The 18830-nt window shown below is 44.7% G+C and overlaps 1 protein-coding gene across 1 annotated transcript in view; it reads right to left on the bottom strand.

The window, feature by feature from the left end:
• Positions 1 to 8795, bottom strand: part of LOC117360999 (TBC1 domain family member 10B-like) — a 161878-nt gene extending 153083 nt beyond the window's left edge. The window contains exon 1 of the mRNA XM_033945743.1: positions 7422 to 8795. Coding sequence (XP_033801634.1) covers positions 7422 to 8320 — 899 coding nt within the window. The 5' untranslated portion in view covers positions 8321 to 8795. The remainder of the gene's footprint in view (positions 1 to 7421) is intronic.
• Positions 8796 to 18830: the final 10035 nt, after the last annotated feature.

Raw genomic sequence — 18830 nt, 5'->3', positions numbered from 1 at the left:
CCCTCAGGGCAGCATCTCAGATGACTGCAAATAGTCTACAATAAGATCCAGAGACGCATTGGATAGCGAGTCATACAACTTGGCAAAATAATCAAGAAGAACCCGCGCCACTTCAGTCGTCTGGGAGACCACACCGCCACCAGTAGTGTAGAGTGCCAAAATAGGTTTACAGCTATGCTGCATATCAATGATCCGAGATACACAGAGGACCAATCTGCATGGGGAAAGAATTCCGGGGATAAAAACAAGTAGTCAATCCTGGACCAAGTATTATGAGCTCTAGATAAGTGGGTAAAATCACGGACTTCAGGGTTGAGAAGACGCCAGGGATCCACCACCGGAAGCGAAGAACAAAAGTCCGCAAGAAGTTGTCCCCACGTCCCCAGTGTGACCAGCCTAGAAGATTTGTCAACATCAGGATCAAAAACTAGATTAAAGTCTCCCATTAATAACAAGGGGTCCATCAGGTAACGAGAACAAATCTAAAGTAGTCTTTGAAGGAAGGCACATTCAGCAACATTAGACCCAGAAACAACCAGAAGCAAATAAGATTTAGCCCCCAAAGTAATACGGAGTAATAAATGACGGCCATCAGTAGCCTTATCCAAAAATTGAAACCCTAGCAGAGATGCTTTCTGGATCAAGACAGCAATGTCCCTGTGACAGCCAGGCGAGGAAGCAAAGTGTACTTCTCCCACTCAAAAACGGCGTAAGCTTACGGCGGGTCTCTTGAAGACAAGTGACATCAATTTTGTGGCACTGTAAAGTTGCCAAAATTTTTGTTCTCTTTATTGGTGAAGTTATACCCCCCCCTTACGTTCCATGAGGCAATCCTAAAAGCAGAGCTCATAGATGAGAGGGAGAAAAGGGAAATTCAAAGCCCAACCGTCGCCCCCCCCCCCCCAAATGTCCTCAAAATTCAAAGTACTGAGGTGAGAATAACACATGAGAAGAACCATAAAAGAACAGCCCACATTGTAAGCACCCAATAGATACACAGCAAGTAATGATAAAAGGAACCCTGACCCACCAATCACCCCATCCCCAATGAATGCCCCCCAAAACTAAACTCCCCACCAAAACAGAGAACTCCAACCATAAAACCCATCCACTCCCCACTCAGAGCCCCAAAATCCCAACATACTACCCAACTATTTTACTCCCCTAACCAAGGAGCAAAAAGTCAGAGCCCCTTGTACAGTACGTGTTCTGTCCCCAGGCCTCACCTGCTCCATATCCCCTTACGCTCTCCAAACACACACCAAAATGCCCCCGATAAGAAAACTCTCAAATCCCACACACTTACTCATCCTAAGAAACCCTGACATGCAGTCACCCACAAAGCAGTGTACAGCAGAGTATCAAAGCTATAGAGGAGGCCCAAATTGAGAGTGTTATAACCAGATACACCAACGTTCGATACAGAGCAAGAGCAGGTAACAGAAAAAGAAAACCCAGAAAGGATACTTGTTGTTAAAAAAAACAGAGAAGAAACCCACAGCCATACAGAATCCCAATGCACACCCCATCCACCACCTACAATCCCAGACCAAACCTACTCACTCCCCACCATTCAAACACCCAGAAAATGTAACTTTAAACTACCACACATGCAGCACTGATAACAACAGTCCCAAGCCACCAAAGTCAATGAAAGAGCCCAACTCCACAATTCAGTCCGCCAAAGTGGACTCCAACACCTCAGAAGGCAATGTGTTGCAATAATTACCAGCCGCAGCGACAGAGTCGAAAGTGCGCCACCCAGATGAAATAAAGACTCTCAGCAGGACCGGGTAGGCCAGAGTAAAAACGAAGCATCTTATGGGAAAGGGTCGTGCAAATCGGTGAAAACTTGCATTGCTTGTCCTTCAAAGATGTAGAGTAGTCTTGAAACAAGCGAATTTGATGACCATTATACAGCAAATCATCAAGATGTTGCCTGTAGCTTTGCATTAGGGCCGCCTTACAAGCATAATTATGAACTTTGGTGATAACCATGTAGGGCCATTGTCGGTCGTCCATTTTGCGCCCTAGGTGGTGTGCACCGTTCCAGGAAAATGGGGCCCACACCAGCAGGAAGAGGCAGGTCCACTTGCAGCCACTGTTCAATTGTAGAAACCAGGCAAGCATCAGAAATAGTCTCCAGCAGCCCTATAAAGCGAATATTTTCTCTATGGGAGCGATTCTCCAGGTCATCTAACTTCGCTGCCTGTAGCCGAAGTTGCTCCTGTTGGGAATCCAGACCCTCCTTGTGTGCTTTTGCTGTTTCCTCGATCTTGGCCACCCGCACCTCCAGCTCTCCCGTACAGTGAGATACCTCCGAAAAGAGAATTTCCAAGCTGGACAATTGCCCAGAGAGCTGGCTAAGTCACAGCTCCAATGCCTGCACTACCGCAACAGTGATTTCCTGGGCTGAACCATGCAAGAAGTAGGCGAATCTCCTGCGGGGCCCGCCATCGTGCTGGCCGGTGGGTGCGATTTCTCACTGTCTCTGTCCTTTTGCAATTTTGGAACTCATCGGGGTCCTTGTTCTAAGTAAATATTTTCCATATAGAAAATAAGTATCAAATCCAAGGCGGTTTGGCTCCAAAAATAGTTTAATTAGTGCGGATGAGACCCAGGGAACAAGAGCTCAGTATGAACGGATCCGTCCCAGCTCACCACATCACTTGACTCCTCTAGATCATTTATAAATATGTTAAAAAGCAGCAGTTCCAGCACAGACCTCTGGATAACCCCACTATCTACCCCTCTCCATCGAGAATACTGACCATTTAACTCTACTCTCTGTTTTCTATCTCTTACCCAATTATTAAATCACAACAGGACACTACCTCCTATCCCATGACTTTCTAATTTCCTGAGTCATTCATGAGTTATCTTTATCCATATGTTTATCCACTCCTTCAAAGAAATGTAATAAAAAAAAAATAAATAATAATAATAAATCTCTAATAAAGGGTACTAGAGTGGAAGAATAGTCTAATGGTTGGAGCAGCAGGCTGGAAACTGAAGTACCCAAGTTCAAATCCTATAGCAATTCCTTGAGGCTTTAGGCACTTAACTCTTCATGTCTCAAGAGAAGGCAATGGCAAACCACTCCTGCTTCTTGCCAAGAAATCACAAGATGGGGTCCCTCAGTGTGTGGTTGCCAGGAGTCAAATCTGACTCAAGGGTACACCTGGATATGGGTCCCTCTTCCCCTTCAGAACAAACTCTGGAAATACATATAGGCATTCACTGGTGGAATTCTTGATCTACAGACTAAGAGGCATGGACTGAACAAAGCCAGCAGCACAGAAGTGACTGTGCAGTGATAATGTAGTGCCAGGTCATGCTGTGTTAATAACACAATCTTTTTTTCCAGCTGTCCACCAAATACACTTTTTTTTTCTCCATATACTGCATGTAGGATGCTAATCACAGCAACTTCTCAGGACTCCAAGGAGCTGGCACTCTCCATTGCAAGCGAGGCAGAGGAGGTGGGTGAACAGCTTATTGAGACCATATGGAGAGGAGAGGAAAAGCCTGATATTACAGAAGAAGAGCATGCCAATCTTGGCTGATGTATCAGTATTCCCCTTTGTCTAAAAAATGAGAAGGAAAGCAGGGGAAGAGCAGTTTCAATAAGGTGAGCCAGAATGGAACAGGAACTGTAGTGGGACTGGGCTAAGGTGAAAGAAAGACATAGAAAACATAGAAACATAGAAATAGATGGCAGATAAGGGCCACGGCCCATCTAGTCTGCCCACCCCAATGACCCTCCCCTACCTTTCTCTGTGAATAGATCCCACGTGTCTATCCCATTTGGCCTTAAAATCAGGCACGCTGCTGGCCTCAATAACCTGAAGTGGAAGACTATTCCAGCGATCAACCACCCTTTCAGTGAAAAAGAATTTCCTGGTGTCCCCGTGCAGTTTCCCGCCCCTGATTTTCCACGGATGCCCCCTTGTTGCCGCGGGACCCTTGAAAAAGAAGATATCTTCTTCCACCTCGATGCAGCCCGTGAGATACTTGAATGTCTCGATCATGTCACCCCTCTCTGCGTTCCTCGAGTGAGTACAGCCTCAACTTATCCAGCCGTTCCTCGTACGGGAGATCCTTGAGTCCTGAGACCATCCGGGTGGCCATTCTCTGGACAGGTCAAGAACTTGAGGAATGAAAACACCCCTCTCTCTCTACTTCATCTGCTCCCGATTTTCAATAAAATATTATGTCAATTATGTTTATTAATATTTAAAAATCCGCTTAGGCATATTACAGATCACAGCGGTTACCATAAAATACAGATACTTAAAACTTCCCTATTTGTCCCAAAGGCTCACAATCTAGCTAATGTACCCGAACAAACAATTCTTAATATAAAGAAAAAGAAGATATAGCAAAATTCCAAGAATGATGAGGGGAAAAGAAATAGTATTAGATCACAATAAAAGATAAATAGAATGAGAAGCAGAGTGTAAGAAAAAATTAAAAAATGCAAAATAAAAGTTTAGTTCTTTTTCAATTTCATTGGTTTTTCGGGTTCGACCTCAAAATCCCTCAAAGTCCCAAAGCAGTTCAAGCAAGACAGATGAAGTAAGCCAGCAAAATCGAGGGGGCAATACTCGGCAGCAAAACATCCGAGGGCTCAACAGTCAGCCACTCTCAACAGCCGAGACGCCATTGACTGCAGATCCCTCCACGATGCGGCCCAGGCCAAAAACAGAGCAAGAAGCCGACACCCAAACCGCTCACAGCTACAGAGATAGTCGTAGACATCTGGGGAACACGGCACGGCAGCAGAGAAGAGGCAGATCATTGCCGGAAACGCAGACTACATCCACAGAGAAACAGCGTGCAACCATTGCCGACTTCCGAGTACAGCATCCGACAGCTGCCGCTCACATTCAAGATGAAACTGGAGCTTCGCCGGTTCCGAAAAAGGACAAACTGCCGGTACAGCTGGAGTCGGCATCTCCCCAACAAGTCCAAATGTTCTGAAGCACCTCTTTAGAAACTCATCTCTGTAACCACGAAAAATATGAGAGTTTACTCAAGAAGCACAAATGCACACACATCTTTCTGTTGCTTCCATCGAAGGATCACACCAAAGGCACAGAAAAAAAATATCACAATAGAAAACCCCCCAGAAATATGGAACAAGCAAATTGTTAAGCTAGACCAAATGATATATGGACTAAACAAAACACAGTAAATAGCACACCAATATACACCAGAGATAGATATCACCCAGAAAGGCAGATATACAGTATAAATGAGGGTAAATAAAAAATTAAAGGCAATTGCTAAATTATGCGATAACCAGAACAGAGCTAGCGAAATGCAACATATGTACTTGGATACTTTGCCCAAGCACAGTGCAGCGCTCGGTCTTTAGTCAGTGGAAGTCATAAGATCAGAAACACGGACGCTCCATTACAAGATTGCACCATCAAAGCACAATGTGCAGTGATGCGCTCTCTTTGGGCAGAGGGAGTGAAACCTGTGGATATTGACTCAGTATGGACATAGCACCATGAATCAACAAAAGGTTTCCGAGTGGGTAAAAAGGTTTAAAATGGGAAGAACAGGTGTAACCGATGAAGGTTGTTCTGGTCGCCCATCAACATCGTGCACACAAGAGTACATTGACAGGGTAGATGCTTTGATTAGAGAAGATCGATGGATAACTGTTTCCCAATTGGCTGCAAATTTGGATATCAGCTATGGATCTCCATTTGCCATAATGCATGCTGACTTAGGATACAGGAAAGTCTGCGTATGATGGGTTCCCAAACAGCTTACTGATCTGCACAAGCAACAACAGCGTGTGGAGGTTGTGATCCAGTTCCTGAGACAGTATGAAGAAGATCTGAGTATTCTGGAGAGAACTGTCACTGGCGAAGAGACTTGGGTGTATCACTGCGACCCAGAGAGCAAAGACAAAGCATGGATAAAAGTAAAGGAAGCGATGCTCACCTGGCTTTGGGAGAAGCCAAAAAACTTCTTCTCTGCAGGAATGCAAAAGCTAGTTGAACAATACAACAAATGTGTCGTCTAGCATGGGAACTACATGGAAAAATATGTTCAATTGCTCACAGTTACTTCAATTAAAGCCATTTATTTTGCCTTTACTTTTTTTTATTTACCCTCACGTGTGTATGATCCCCACCCTTCATGAAACTTCATAGCATCTTTACCCTCTCCATTCTGCCTCCAAGACCAAAAAGCTGAGGTCTCTTAGAACCAGATCAAACTAAAAAAATATCCAAAAAAAGACACTCTTTAGTAGACCGAGTCCAATGACAAGGCAAAGCCTAGAATATACTTTAGCAGCATACATTGGGCTTATCAGCAATGTATGAGGACCCTATCCATCTGACGTGCACACAGAAGACACAAGATATGCTAAACTCGCTTGTAGATGTAGATGAGAAATGTCTTGGGATTTGGGGGGAAAATGCTGGCCTAAGCAGCCATCCTTTGCTCAAAGGCATTGAGCACAAGCATCTAATGCTATACTGGGTTAGGCCACATACTATACCGGTATTTGAAAGACTTGCATTCATTTTTGCTGCCTAAGCACAGCTGAGAAATATCCTATAGGTTTTGGCAATTCAAACTGTAGGCTTGAAAAAGAAAAAAAAAATGAGTGGCAAGAGTCACATTTTGGCCTCCAAAAGGTATTATACATAGCATGTTTACCTCCACTATCCACATGTATTAAACTTGAGCATACATACAACCCTGTCGGAAAGGGTTTGTGAAATTTTGAGGCTATAATAGCAACATGGTTGTTGAACACAGCATGACGTGTAAAAGCCAATGAAATGATCCCTTCAGTGAGAGAACTAGGAATCAAAGATACAGAATAAATGACCCTGTAGGTAAAACAGAAACAGGTTTCATTTGGATACATGCTGATCTTGTATGCCAGCAACTAACTCCATGCCATGCAGCTTGCTAGCAATTTTGTGAAAATCAGTGGAATTTTCCCTATTGATGCCTACTAAATCAGAGAAAATAAGTGTTCCAGAAAGTATGCAAACAAAATGATTTGGAGACAGACGTGCACATAAGCATTTTTCACTATGGTTTTCCCCATCCTTTTCAATAGGTAGCCAATATCACACAAATTAATTTTAATGGCCAATAGGGGTGAGGCTTATGCACAGTGAAATGAGGCAACTAGGGCATTCAGAGTAGGCTGGGCCTGACATCCTATGCTCAGGCTTTAAATATCAGACGTTTTGTTATTTACTGACTGCATGAATATTCACTTCAATCTCAATCTCCAGCTACAAAATTAGCTGAATGGAATCCTAAATAGCTAGAATTCTGCTTCTAAACTAAACGCACTGAGAAAAGGCGAACATGCTTGTGCTGTGAGACCCAAACAAAAATAAAAGAATATTCTTCAGGTTTAAATCAATACTTACATGCCACTTGAGAACTGTGAGCCACCAAGAAAGCCATACTTATCCGTTTTTCTGTACGCCATGCCATTTATCTCAGAGTCAGAGCCCAAAGAGCTGGTGTCATCTAAGTGGGTAAGCGATTCCAGTGTCCCAGACATCATGCTCACTGAATCCAAATAACTAAGGGTATCTGGGGCAGGTGGCTGAGACCTGGGGGGTGGAATACAAGTACTCAAGCTAGAAAGAGATCCCATGACATTCCGCAGAGTAGGATGCCCCGCTACTCCCAGTGCTGGAGGAGATCCTGATTCTACAACTAGCTCAGTTGTTACTGTAGGGCAGAGATTAGAATACAAAGTGGATTTAGGTACTATGGGGTAGGGGACAGAGGATGAGGGGGATCTGGGGTGGTTGCAGTTTTGCTGTCCCAAACCACCAGGCAATGGTGGTTTTGATGCAAAGTTGTGTTCTGGGCTGGTGGGGACTTCTGATGGCTGAACCTTAGAATCAGAATGCAGGCTAGGTTGGATCTGAACATCAGAACAAAGTTTTGTACTGGTGGTTTCTAGTGATGGTTGACTCTCAGAACCACTCTTGGGGCTGGTAAGTTCCATCAATGGTCTACTCTCAGAAGCCGTTTTTGGGCTTGTGGGGCTCACCAATGGCTGGATCTCAGAGGAAGACTGCATTTCTTCTGGAACTACGATCCCATGGCCTTCAGCACTCAACATCAGGGTAGAATTTGATACCACCACATCCTTGAAAACCATAGGCGTAGTCCCTGCAGCAACTAAGCTCCTTCCGGGACTAACATTAACTAAACTTCTCATCTCCACATCCTGGGACTCACTCAGTGAAGTAGCAACAATTATGTCATTCAGCTTGCCATCTTGAGACTTTATGAGGCTGGTGGAAGCCATTACACCTATCTAATTAGAGGCACTAGGCAGACCTCTCGACTCTTCATCATGTAGCTCCCACGTGAAAACTGTATCCCTTGTTCCCGAGTTCTGTAAATCTTTCTGTAAGATGGCACTAATCAGTCCTTATCGGACTTAAATCATTGCTAGAACCCCTCGCTGGTAACTCCTGAGAGAAGGGTGGGATGCTAACAGGGCGTCGATGCAAGGGGGGGGTCAAGTGCTTAGCCCCCTCAAAAAATTGGCACCCTAGTCAGTACCTCCCTATATTACACCGCAATTACCGCCTCTCCTCTTCTTCCTTCACACTGCCTGCAAGCAACGGCCCGTGCAGGCGCGGTACGGGCGGAACCAGAAGCACAGACAGTTGAAGTAATGGCTGCGCCGCAGTGCCTTTTCCCCTCTACTGCGCAGGCGCACGCAATGCGTCACCGGTACGCTGATGTCACACGTAGTCTGTCGCTGCGGGAGCTGCGATGCCGGGTGGTAGAGCTTCTCCATCCGAAAAATTAGGGCAATATGAGAGCAGTTGAGATGACATCACAGAGGCAGGCACTTGAGCACTGAAAGTGATTGAGGGAAGGTAAACACGGGGATGGTAGGTAAAAGATGTTCATTACTATACTAGCAGTTGCTTAGCAGTGAGTCTTTAAGTCCAAAGTGTATATCTTTTCATAAGTTGTGTCGTTGGTTACAAGGTACCCAGTGGTAGACCCCATAATGGTATAGTACGGGATCTACTGATTTCAATAGGTAGAATCGAGGATTATAAATATCACCCTGCTGCACGGTTTCAGCAAAGGCAAATCGTGTTTGACGAATTTGTTGCACCTCTTTGAGGGAGTAAACAGGCAGATAGGCAAGGGCGACCCGGTCAACGTTGTATATCTGGATTTTCAGAAGGCGTTTGACAAGATTCCACATGAATGACTACTTCGGAAAACTGCAAGCCATGGAATCAAGGGTGAAATACATGGATTAAAAACTGGCTGGAGCATAGTGGGGGTAAATGGACATTACTCGGACTGGAAGAGAGTCACCAGTGGGGTGCCGCAGGGCTCGGTGCTTGGACTTGTGCTCTTCAACATCTTTATAAACAATCTGGACATTGGTACGACAAGTGAGGTGATTAAATTTGTGGATGATACAAAATTATTCAGAGTAGTGAATTAATTTATTTTATGTGGTTGATTTCAGTGTACCTTTGGAACTTTGACACTTTCAAATAAAGTCCATTTTGGAACATCGTCACGCCACAGAGTTTTTTTGGTTTTCTCTGGATTTTCTTCTCTGTGGATATTTTGGGGTCAATTCCTTTCATTTTTTTGCCTGAAGATCTGTAACGTGACATAATCAAGCTCAAGAAATGGGCATCGACATGGCAAATGAGGTTCAACGTGGATAAGTGTAAAGTGATGCATGTCGGTAACAAAAATCTCATGCACGAATACAGGATGTCCGGGGCAGTACTTGGAGAGACCTCCCAGGAAAGAGACTGGGGAGTTCTGATTGACAAGTCAATGAAGCCGTCTGCACAATGTGCGGTGGCGGCGAACAGAATGCTAGGAATGATAAAGAAGGGGATCACGAACAGATCGGAGAAGGTTATCTTGCTGCTGTACGGAGCCATGGTGCGCCCTCACCTGGAGTACTGCGTCCAGCACTGGTCACCGTACATGAAGAAGGACACGGTACTAAAAAGGGTCCAGAGAAGAGCGACTAAAATGGTTAAAGGGCTGGAGGAGTTACTGTACAGTGAGAGACTGGAGAAACTGGGCCTCTTCTCCCTTGAAAAGAGGAGACTGAGAGGGGACATGATCGAAACATTCAAGATACTGAAGGGAATAGACTTAGTAGATAAAGACAGATTGTTCACACATCCAACAAGCTGCTAAGACCTGTTGCTTCTATCTCTTCAATATCGCCAAAATTCACCCCTTCCTCTCTGAGCACACTCTCATAACATCATGCTTAGATTACTGCAATCTACTTCTAACTGGTCTCCTGCAGTATCGCCTCTCCCCCTTGCAAGACTCTGCTGCACGACTCATCTTCTTCCAACCTCACTATGCTCATGTCATCCCTCTCCCTAAGTTTTATTTTTATTTATTTATTCAATTTTCTATACCGTTCTCCCAGGAGAGCTCAGAACGGTTTACATGCATTTATTCAGGTACTCAAGCAGTTTTCCCTCTCTGTCTCGGCGGGCTCACAATCTATCTAATGTACCTGGGGTAATGGGGGGGATTAAGTGACTTGCCCAGCGTCATAAGGAGCAGCATGGGTTTAAACCCACAACCTCAGGGTGCTGAGGCTATAGCTTTAACCACTGCGCCACACTCTCCCTTCATTTCACTGGCTTCCTATCTGCCTTCACATACAGTTCAAGTTTCTATTGCTGATCTACAAGTGTCTTCATTCTACTGCCCCTCAATATCTCTCCTCTCTTCTCTCCTTATGCATCTCCCAGAGAACTCCATTCCTCAGATAAGCCTCTCTTAGCTATATCCTTCTCCTCCACTGCCAATTCCAGACTTTGTTCCTTTCATCTAGCTGCCTCCTATTCCTGGAATAAATTACCTGAGTTTGTTCATCAAGCCCCTTACTTTACCTTGTTTAAAAGCAGACTGTAAACCCACCTTTTTGATATAGCCTTCAATCCTTAACCCTACTCCGCTGCCCACCATCCCAGCCAGCTGATTAACCGTTCCCCTTAACTGTATCCATGATATTCTGTTTGTCTGTCTTGGCTGTTTAGATTGTAAGCTTTTTCGAGCAGGGACTGTTTTCTTCTTTGTGACTCTGTACAGTGCTGCATGCGTCTGGTAGTGCTATAGAAATAATTAATAGTGGTAGTAAAGAATGGAAAAAGGGTCCGAAATAAGAAGAGACGCAAGCACTGGCAAGTTAGATGCAAAGCATTGATAAAGACAGCTAAGAGAATATGAAGAGAAACTTGCAAAAGAGGCAAAAACTCATAACAATTTCTTTAGAAGTGAAACAAAAAATGCCCAAAGCAAGAAACCATGGCAGATTGCTGCAGCAGTGTGCACTTTTATTTGTAAATGCACATTTTTTTAACCTTGCAGCAATCTGCTTGCCATTAGTTTACTTCATTGGTGGTGAAAAGGCATCATGTATTAGTGCACTGTGTGCTGAATCTCAGCCCCCGAGTCAACCTAAGCTTTGCTTCTAGATTATTCCTGCTATATGAAACCATTAGTTTACAGCAGGGGTGCCCACACTTTTTTGGCTTGCAAGCTACTTTTAAAATGACCGGGTCAAAATGATCTACCAACAATAAAATTTTAAAAACCACAAAGCACACTGTACATAAAGAAAATGTTAATTATCATTTATATTCAGGGTTTTTTTTTTCAAAGATGTAAAGGCAGATGACTTTAAAATATATAATGTCACCTTGCGGGGGGGGGCAGGGAGAGAGAGAGAGAAAGAAAGAAACTATACAAAATAGACAAATATACCCCTCCCCTTTTATTAAATCACGATAGTGGTTTTTAGTGCAGGGAGCTGAGCTGAATGCCTACGCTGCTCCCGACGCTCATAGGCTCCCTGCACTAAAAAACGCTATCGCGGTTTAGTAAAAGGGGGCCTTAGTGCAAAATATAGACAGCAGATAAATTCTCAAAATGGACACATTTTGATCACTAAACTGAAAATAAAATCATTTTTCTTACCTTTGTTGTCTGATGATTTCATGAGTCTCCTGACTGTGCAACCAATATTTCTTCCTTTCTTTCTGCCTCCTGCATGCTTCCTCTCCTCCAGACTTCATTCCATTCCCCAACCAACATCTCTCTTTATCCTTCCATGAGTCCAACTTTTTATTCCTCTCTCCCTGCCCCCCCCTTTCTTTCTTTCTCTCTCTCTGCCCCCCCCCCCAAACCACCACCACCAATTTCTCCCTGCTTCCCTGACACCAGTCCAGGTGCGTGCAGCGACTGCACAAGCGCCAGCCCCATAAGCCTCCCTCGCCCCCCCATCCCCTGACAGCTCCGGGCCAGCTACTGGCTCTAGCAACTATAGAAGAATGACCACCAGAGGTTCTCTGCCAGCCATAACAAAGGTACCAGAATTTGGAGTGGGCCCAGGCTCATCTGTGGCTACACCACTGACATGGAGATGGTCAGTGTAGTCAAACTGAACTGAAAGTTTAACAAAAAAAAAACAACTGCTAACATAACCCAAAGGAGACCAATGTGCTGGTTTCAGCAGGTTTGTGTAAAATAAATAATGAGAGTTCTAGGAGAAGAGTTTGAACACAGGACAGAAACTGAGGAATGGGCCTGGAAGACCACCTTCAGGCTCTTCCCTCTTGCCCTGGTTGCTTCCCTCTGACATTAGCCATGTCTAGGAGTGATGCTGCCCTAACCAGCAGGCAGATTCTGGGTCATATTGGAATAAGGGTATTGTATTACCTAACAAAGGGAGGAACCAGCTGGCAAAGGCTAGTCACAAACCTATTAAGTTGGCCTAATGTCACCTACATGAAAGCCTCTCAGGACCCACTACCTTAAAATGTCATGCTTAAGTAAGGTGCTCTTTTCTTGTATCCAGAGAAAGGGATATATACTTTTCAAGGAAGTAGTTCAGGCGGAAAGGAAACTCAGGAGCCAACTTTTCTAACTTATGGGGGTGCTAAACTCAATGCAAATGACATACTCAAGGAACTGGTTCAATTTTGGCTCCTCTGGATGTAAATGACCTCGACTTCTGCTACAGCAGGAGAAAAAGGGCGGCGATGCAGTCATGAAATTGGGGCCGGGGTGGGATTTGAACCTGAACTGCAGCCACTGCCACTCACCAGGCATCCGGGTGAACACTTTCTTGGGGTTCCTCTTCTTCCGGACCCTCCTGCGCCTCTCCTTCCCTGGGCACCACCAGCCGCTTCAGCCTCTTGATCCTGGCGGGGTCAGGGGCGGCGGGCTTCACTGCTTGCACGGGACCGGAGCTCCATGAAGCTCTCATATTCAGGAGGAGTAAAGGGCCAGGAGGGGGTCGAAGAGCTCCAAGCCAATGTCCAGGCACTCATCAACAAGCGCAGGACCGGGTCGATCCCTCCATGTTTGAAAGGCCCGCAGCTCGGGGCCAATGGGAATGGGGGGGAAGAGGCTTGTGGGCACAGCGCTTGTTCAATCGCTACACGCACCTGGCCTAGAGTCGAGGAAGCAGGGAAAACAGAACAAGGCAATGCGAGTCTATAGCTGAGCCCGGGATGGGCTCCGCGATCAACTCGCATTGCCTTTGCAATCTACTGTTAGATTGCGATCAACCTTTTGGGCACCCCTGGTGTACAGCATTGGTGGTAAACAGTATTCATTGCAAGGGATAGAGCACTGTGTGCTGAATCTTGGCATATGGTTCTAAAGCATGGCTTATTATATTGACCCCTGGGTCGACCAGGCCCTACCCCTAGACCCTTCCTGCTGTATGGTGGCCAGGAAGAGGTGTGGTCCCCACAGGGTCTAGATCAGCAAATGCATTGATTCATTCTCTGCCTACTTTCCTTAGTAATGAGCTACTGCTGCTGTTGGACATCATGAGTCATGACCAATCCTATCTGTAAGCAAATGGGGAAAGCATGACTCATGGAATTTTTCCCAACCCTTTAGTATACCTGTGTGTGTGTCTCTGATAGAACTGCCAGGTTCTCCAGTTTCAAGAGGAAATTTTTAGGCCAGGTTCGAATTTCTGACAATTCCATCCTCGTGTATTATGGGACTTGTAGCACTGATGGGACCTGCTACACCCCTTTGGGTTTCTTCCTGGAAGCAGCAGCCACCTGTATTGCTCTCCTATGTGGCTGCCGTTCTAGCTGTCCTGCATTATCTATCTATTTGGCTTCTGCTTCTAACACCTCCGTTTTATAATTGCAATAGTCACCTGTTTTGCATAGCTGCAATTACCGTCAGTAATACTCAGCTTAAGCACCTGCCTATTTTCCACCCTACAACTACCTGGGTTACACAGTACCAGTATTTCATAGATGCAATAACCATCTGTCTTATAAAGTTGCACAATTAGCTGCGTTAATGGCTGCAATAGCTGAATTTCTTTTTATCTTTTGTAGTCACCTATATGTCATAGTGTTCCATGTCAGCTGTATAGCAATGTTCTAGTAGCCAGCTGCAAAGCACAGCTACTCTGTCACCCAGTATATGCACCAGCTGCCTGTACAGAACAGTTCCAGCAGTTATGTCTATGGCTAAGTTATGGCAAAGCTGTTTATGTGGCATCAGATATACCAGCTGTCTGTGGACATTTTTTTAAAAATTTGTCAAAGGTCTTTATTAAACAAAAGCAAAACGATATAATGCAAGATGGTCAATTAACAAATCTCAAGATATATGGGGAAATCTATTTTATTGAGCTCATCAAAAAAACACTGTAAATAGGACAAGACAAATTGTAAACAAGCTCAAAGTTTGTGGTGCAAAACCTTTCCCCCACACCACTCCCTCCCTTTCAAGTAACCCCCTACCTCCAAAAAAAACCACCCCACAGGTCCTCCTCCCAAGTACAACAACAGCATAAGCAATGATACAATACAAAATGAGACAGGCATGCCAACGTAAACATGAGAATGCAGAGAAACATGGAATCAATTAAGCAAACGGCTACAAGCCAATGGAGTCATCGTAGTCCTAAAAGGTTCCCAGGTTCGTTAAAAGAGACGCCCTGGGAGAGAAGAAAAGTCCATCACATCCCTCCGTTCCCACATCAGGAGGGTAATCATCCTACATCACCAAATGGAGTAATCCGGAGCTTCACCTTCAAGCCATTTCAACAAAATACATGTCAAGGCTATAAGGACAGTCCATTTGAGGAAAGCAGCGCCCCCCCCCCCCCCCTTTGACGAGGGTAATAATGGGGAATAGCTCCAAATAAGTACAAAGGGGAGCGTTGAATCACAATGTTCCAAATGCGCTCTACAAAAAGAAAAATAGCATTCCAAAAGGATTGAATATTAGGGCAAGTCCAGAACATTTGACCCAAGCCCGCTTCAGGGGCCTGGCATCTAGGACAGACTAGATAAGTCCAAGGGGATAAGTACCCCCAAGTATTTCAATGTCAAGTCAACCCAGCGAAGGGGGAAACCCCCCCCCATGTGGAATGTAACTCAGGGGAAGAAGGCAGAGCAAAGGACATATCCAGATTAAGCGAGAGACCCGAATAAAAACTAAACTCAGAAATGAGGTCCATTGCCGTCGGTAGGAAGCCTCAGGCCTAGTTAGTATTAAGAACAGATCATCCGCAAATGCTAAGGTCTTTAACACTACCCCACCAACACGAAGGCCCCGCACCTCCTCAAATCTTCGAAGAGTGCAAAGCAAAGGCTCTAAAGAAAGAAGAAAAAGTAAAGGTGAAAGGGGGCAACCCTGCTGAGTGCCTCGAAGGATAGAAAATGAATCCGTGCGAGTACCATTGACCAAAAGAGAGGCCCTCGAATTAGAATAGAGAGAACGCACGGCATTAAGATAAAAGCCTCCCAAACCAACATGTTCCAGGGTGCAAAACAAGAAAGACCAATGGACGCTGTCAAAGGCTTTAGAGGCATCCAGACTGACAAACAAGGTGGGAATGTGATGAGATTGACAATGGGAAAACGCAAAGAGGACCTTACGAACATTGCAAATAGACTGACGTCCCCGGACACACCCTACCTGATCTTCATGAATGACCTTAGGAAGATGCGGAGCTAGACGATCGGCTAGCATGTGAGAAAGAAATTTAAGATCTACGTTGATCAAGGAGATAGGATGATAAGAGCCCGGCGCATTAGCCTCCTTACCAGGTTTCAACAGTAATGAAACAAGGGCCTCACTAGCATAGCACGGAAACGATCTCTTAGCAATAGCAGTGTTGAAGTAAGCCAGTAAGGGACCGCAAAGATGGGAGGAAAGCAGACGATAAAAGTCTCCCGAGAACCCATTCAGACTTGGTGCTTTACTGGAGTGGAGAGCCTTGATAGCAGATTCTAATTCTGCCGCTCGAAATGGAGAAGATACACCATCCTCCGATAGGCAAGGAAGTCCGGAGGACTGGAGATAGTCCGTCAGCAATTCTGGAGAAACATCATCAGGGGCATCATATAAGTTTCGAAAAAAGTAAATCTCAAGATATATAATACATAATGATCCTTCTCACAACCTTTAGTTTTTAAAATGTTTTAATACATATTATGAAAAATATGTCCCCACGTAGTTCCCCAACCCTACCAAGCACTCCCCAAACTAACAAACATGTAGTGGATACTCAAATAGAGCTATCAAGCGCTGTCAGGCTGAACAACCAGCAAGTTCAGTATAAACAATTTTCCACCAAAGTAGCCCACACCCATTCCCACTGTGTCAGCCTACCCTCCCTATCTGCCTTCAAAAGTTCCATGATATAAATATTGTAGTTTGCCCAACCACTTCACAACAGATGGCACTCGCTCAAATTTCCAATAAGAGATTAGTGTTAGGTGAGCTGCGGCCACGCTTAATGGCAGCAAGCGATGCTGAGATACTCTCAAGATATGCAGTGTGTCTGTGGGACATTAAGATACACATTTGTGTTGCTTCCCAGTCCTCAGTTAACTGCATAACCACTGCTGCAGCACCCATAAGTAGTGTATCATAAGTAGCATCCATGCATTTGCTAAAGCTATAATAGCAAATGCATGGATGCTGCATCTGATACACTAGACATGGATTCAGATGCAGCATGCAAGCATGTGTCTACGGACGAAGCGTCCACCTGTAAGATGCCAGTTATCAACTACCTGTACCACTCTGCCTCTGAGCTGGTATCAGCTAATACAACTGCCTATAATGTTCCAGCTGCTGTGTTTCAGTCTTGTAGTCTCAGCCTCTGATGGGGACACCTCTTTGCTACATTCCATTGGTCTGGATTGGTTTGATAGAAAGCTAAGAAAGGAAAAGTTATCTCTTACCTGATAATTTTTTTTCTTTTAGTCCTAACAGAGCCATCCAGAATCTCACCCTGGTTGATTAATTTTATTTTGGTTACAAGCTATATTTTTTCAGATATTACTGATTCTACTTTTAAGTTTTCCTAACCCATTGTATGTATGCCATACTTCTCGTGACTCAGTGAAATATCTACTCATTAGTAGAGTTTATGATGCAATGTCTGTTAATGTTTTGACACCTGGAGGGCGGAGTGTGGCACAGTGGTTAAAACTATAGCCTTGGCACTCTGAGTTTGTGGGTTCAAACCCATGCTGCTCCTTGTAACCCTGCGCAAGTTACCTAATCCCCCTATTGCCCCAGGTACATTAGATAGATTGTGAGCCCACTGGGACAGACAGGGAAAAATGCTTGAGTACCTGACTAAATTCATGTAAAACCATTCTGAGCTCCCCGGGAAGAACGATATAGAAAATTGAGTAAATAAATGAATTGATTAAGACATTTGGACTCATAGTTTAAATATTGGCCATCAGGCAGATTTTGAGCACCATTGCTTGGCTTTTTGAAATACTGAACATTCTATACTGCATAATACTCTTAAGGCAGTGGTCTCAAACTCAAACCCTTTGCAGGGCCACATTTTGGATATGTAGGTACTTGGAGGGCCTCAGAAAAAAACAGTTAATATCTCCTCTTGTGTTTGCTTGCTTTCTTCCCCTGTAGTCTTCTTTTCCTGCCTCCTGCTGCCAAGGCGCTGATAAAGAACTGCATCATTGATCACCATGACGGACACAATCTGATGAGTACCAGCCAGCACAGCTTCAGCAAGAGAAGATCTTGCTTGATGAACTTGCTGCACTTCTTTGAGGGAGTAAACAGGCAGATGGACAAGGGCAAACCGGTGGACATTGTATATCTGGATTTTCAGAAGGCATTCGACAAGGTCCCGCATGAACAACTACTTTGAAAAATTGAGAGCCATGGAATCGAGGGTGATACATTCATGTGGATCAAAAACTGGTTGGCGGATAGGAAACAGAGAGTGGGGGTAAATGGACACTATTTGGACTGGAAAAGTGTCACGAGTAGAGTACCGCAGTAGAGAATGACACGGGGAAAAAATCTGCCCCCGTCACCGCCCCGTCCCCGTCCCACCATCCTCTGCACTGCCCCGTCATCGCCGTTCCCTTTCACCACCCCGTCACCGCCACTGCCATCCCATTCACCGCCCCGTCACCGTCCCCGCTGCATCCATATAAGCCTTAGTACTGTAATATTTAGCTTATTCCTTTCTTATAAATCAAAGTTCCTGCTGCTGAACTAGAGAAAGAGATGTTCAGCTGGCAGGGCTTTGTTTATAAATTTTTATCAACACAACTAATATACTATTTTATCCTAAAGCAAAAAATAAATAAATAAATATAATTTTTTTTCCTACCTTTGTTGTCTGGTTTCTGCTTTCCACATCTTCTCATTCAATTTCTTCCATCCACTGTGTGTCTTCTCTCTGCGTCTTCCATTTACTGTTACTGTGCCTCCCTCTTCACCCCCCCCCCCAATTGGTCTAGCAC

The sequence above is a fragment of the Geotrypetes seraphini genome, chromosome 5 (assembly GCF_902459505.1).
Source record: "Geotrypetes seraphini chromosome 5, aGeoSer1.1, whole genome shotgun sequence".
Lineage (NCBI taxonomy): Eukaryota > Metazoa > Chordata > Amphibia > Gymnophiona > Dermophiidae > Geotrypetes > Geotrypetes seraphini.
Note: the sequence above shows the minus strand (reverse complement) of the source record. Positions and strands in the feature narration are given on the sequence as shown.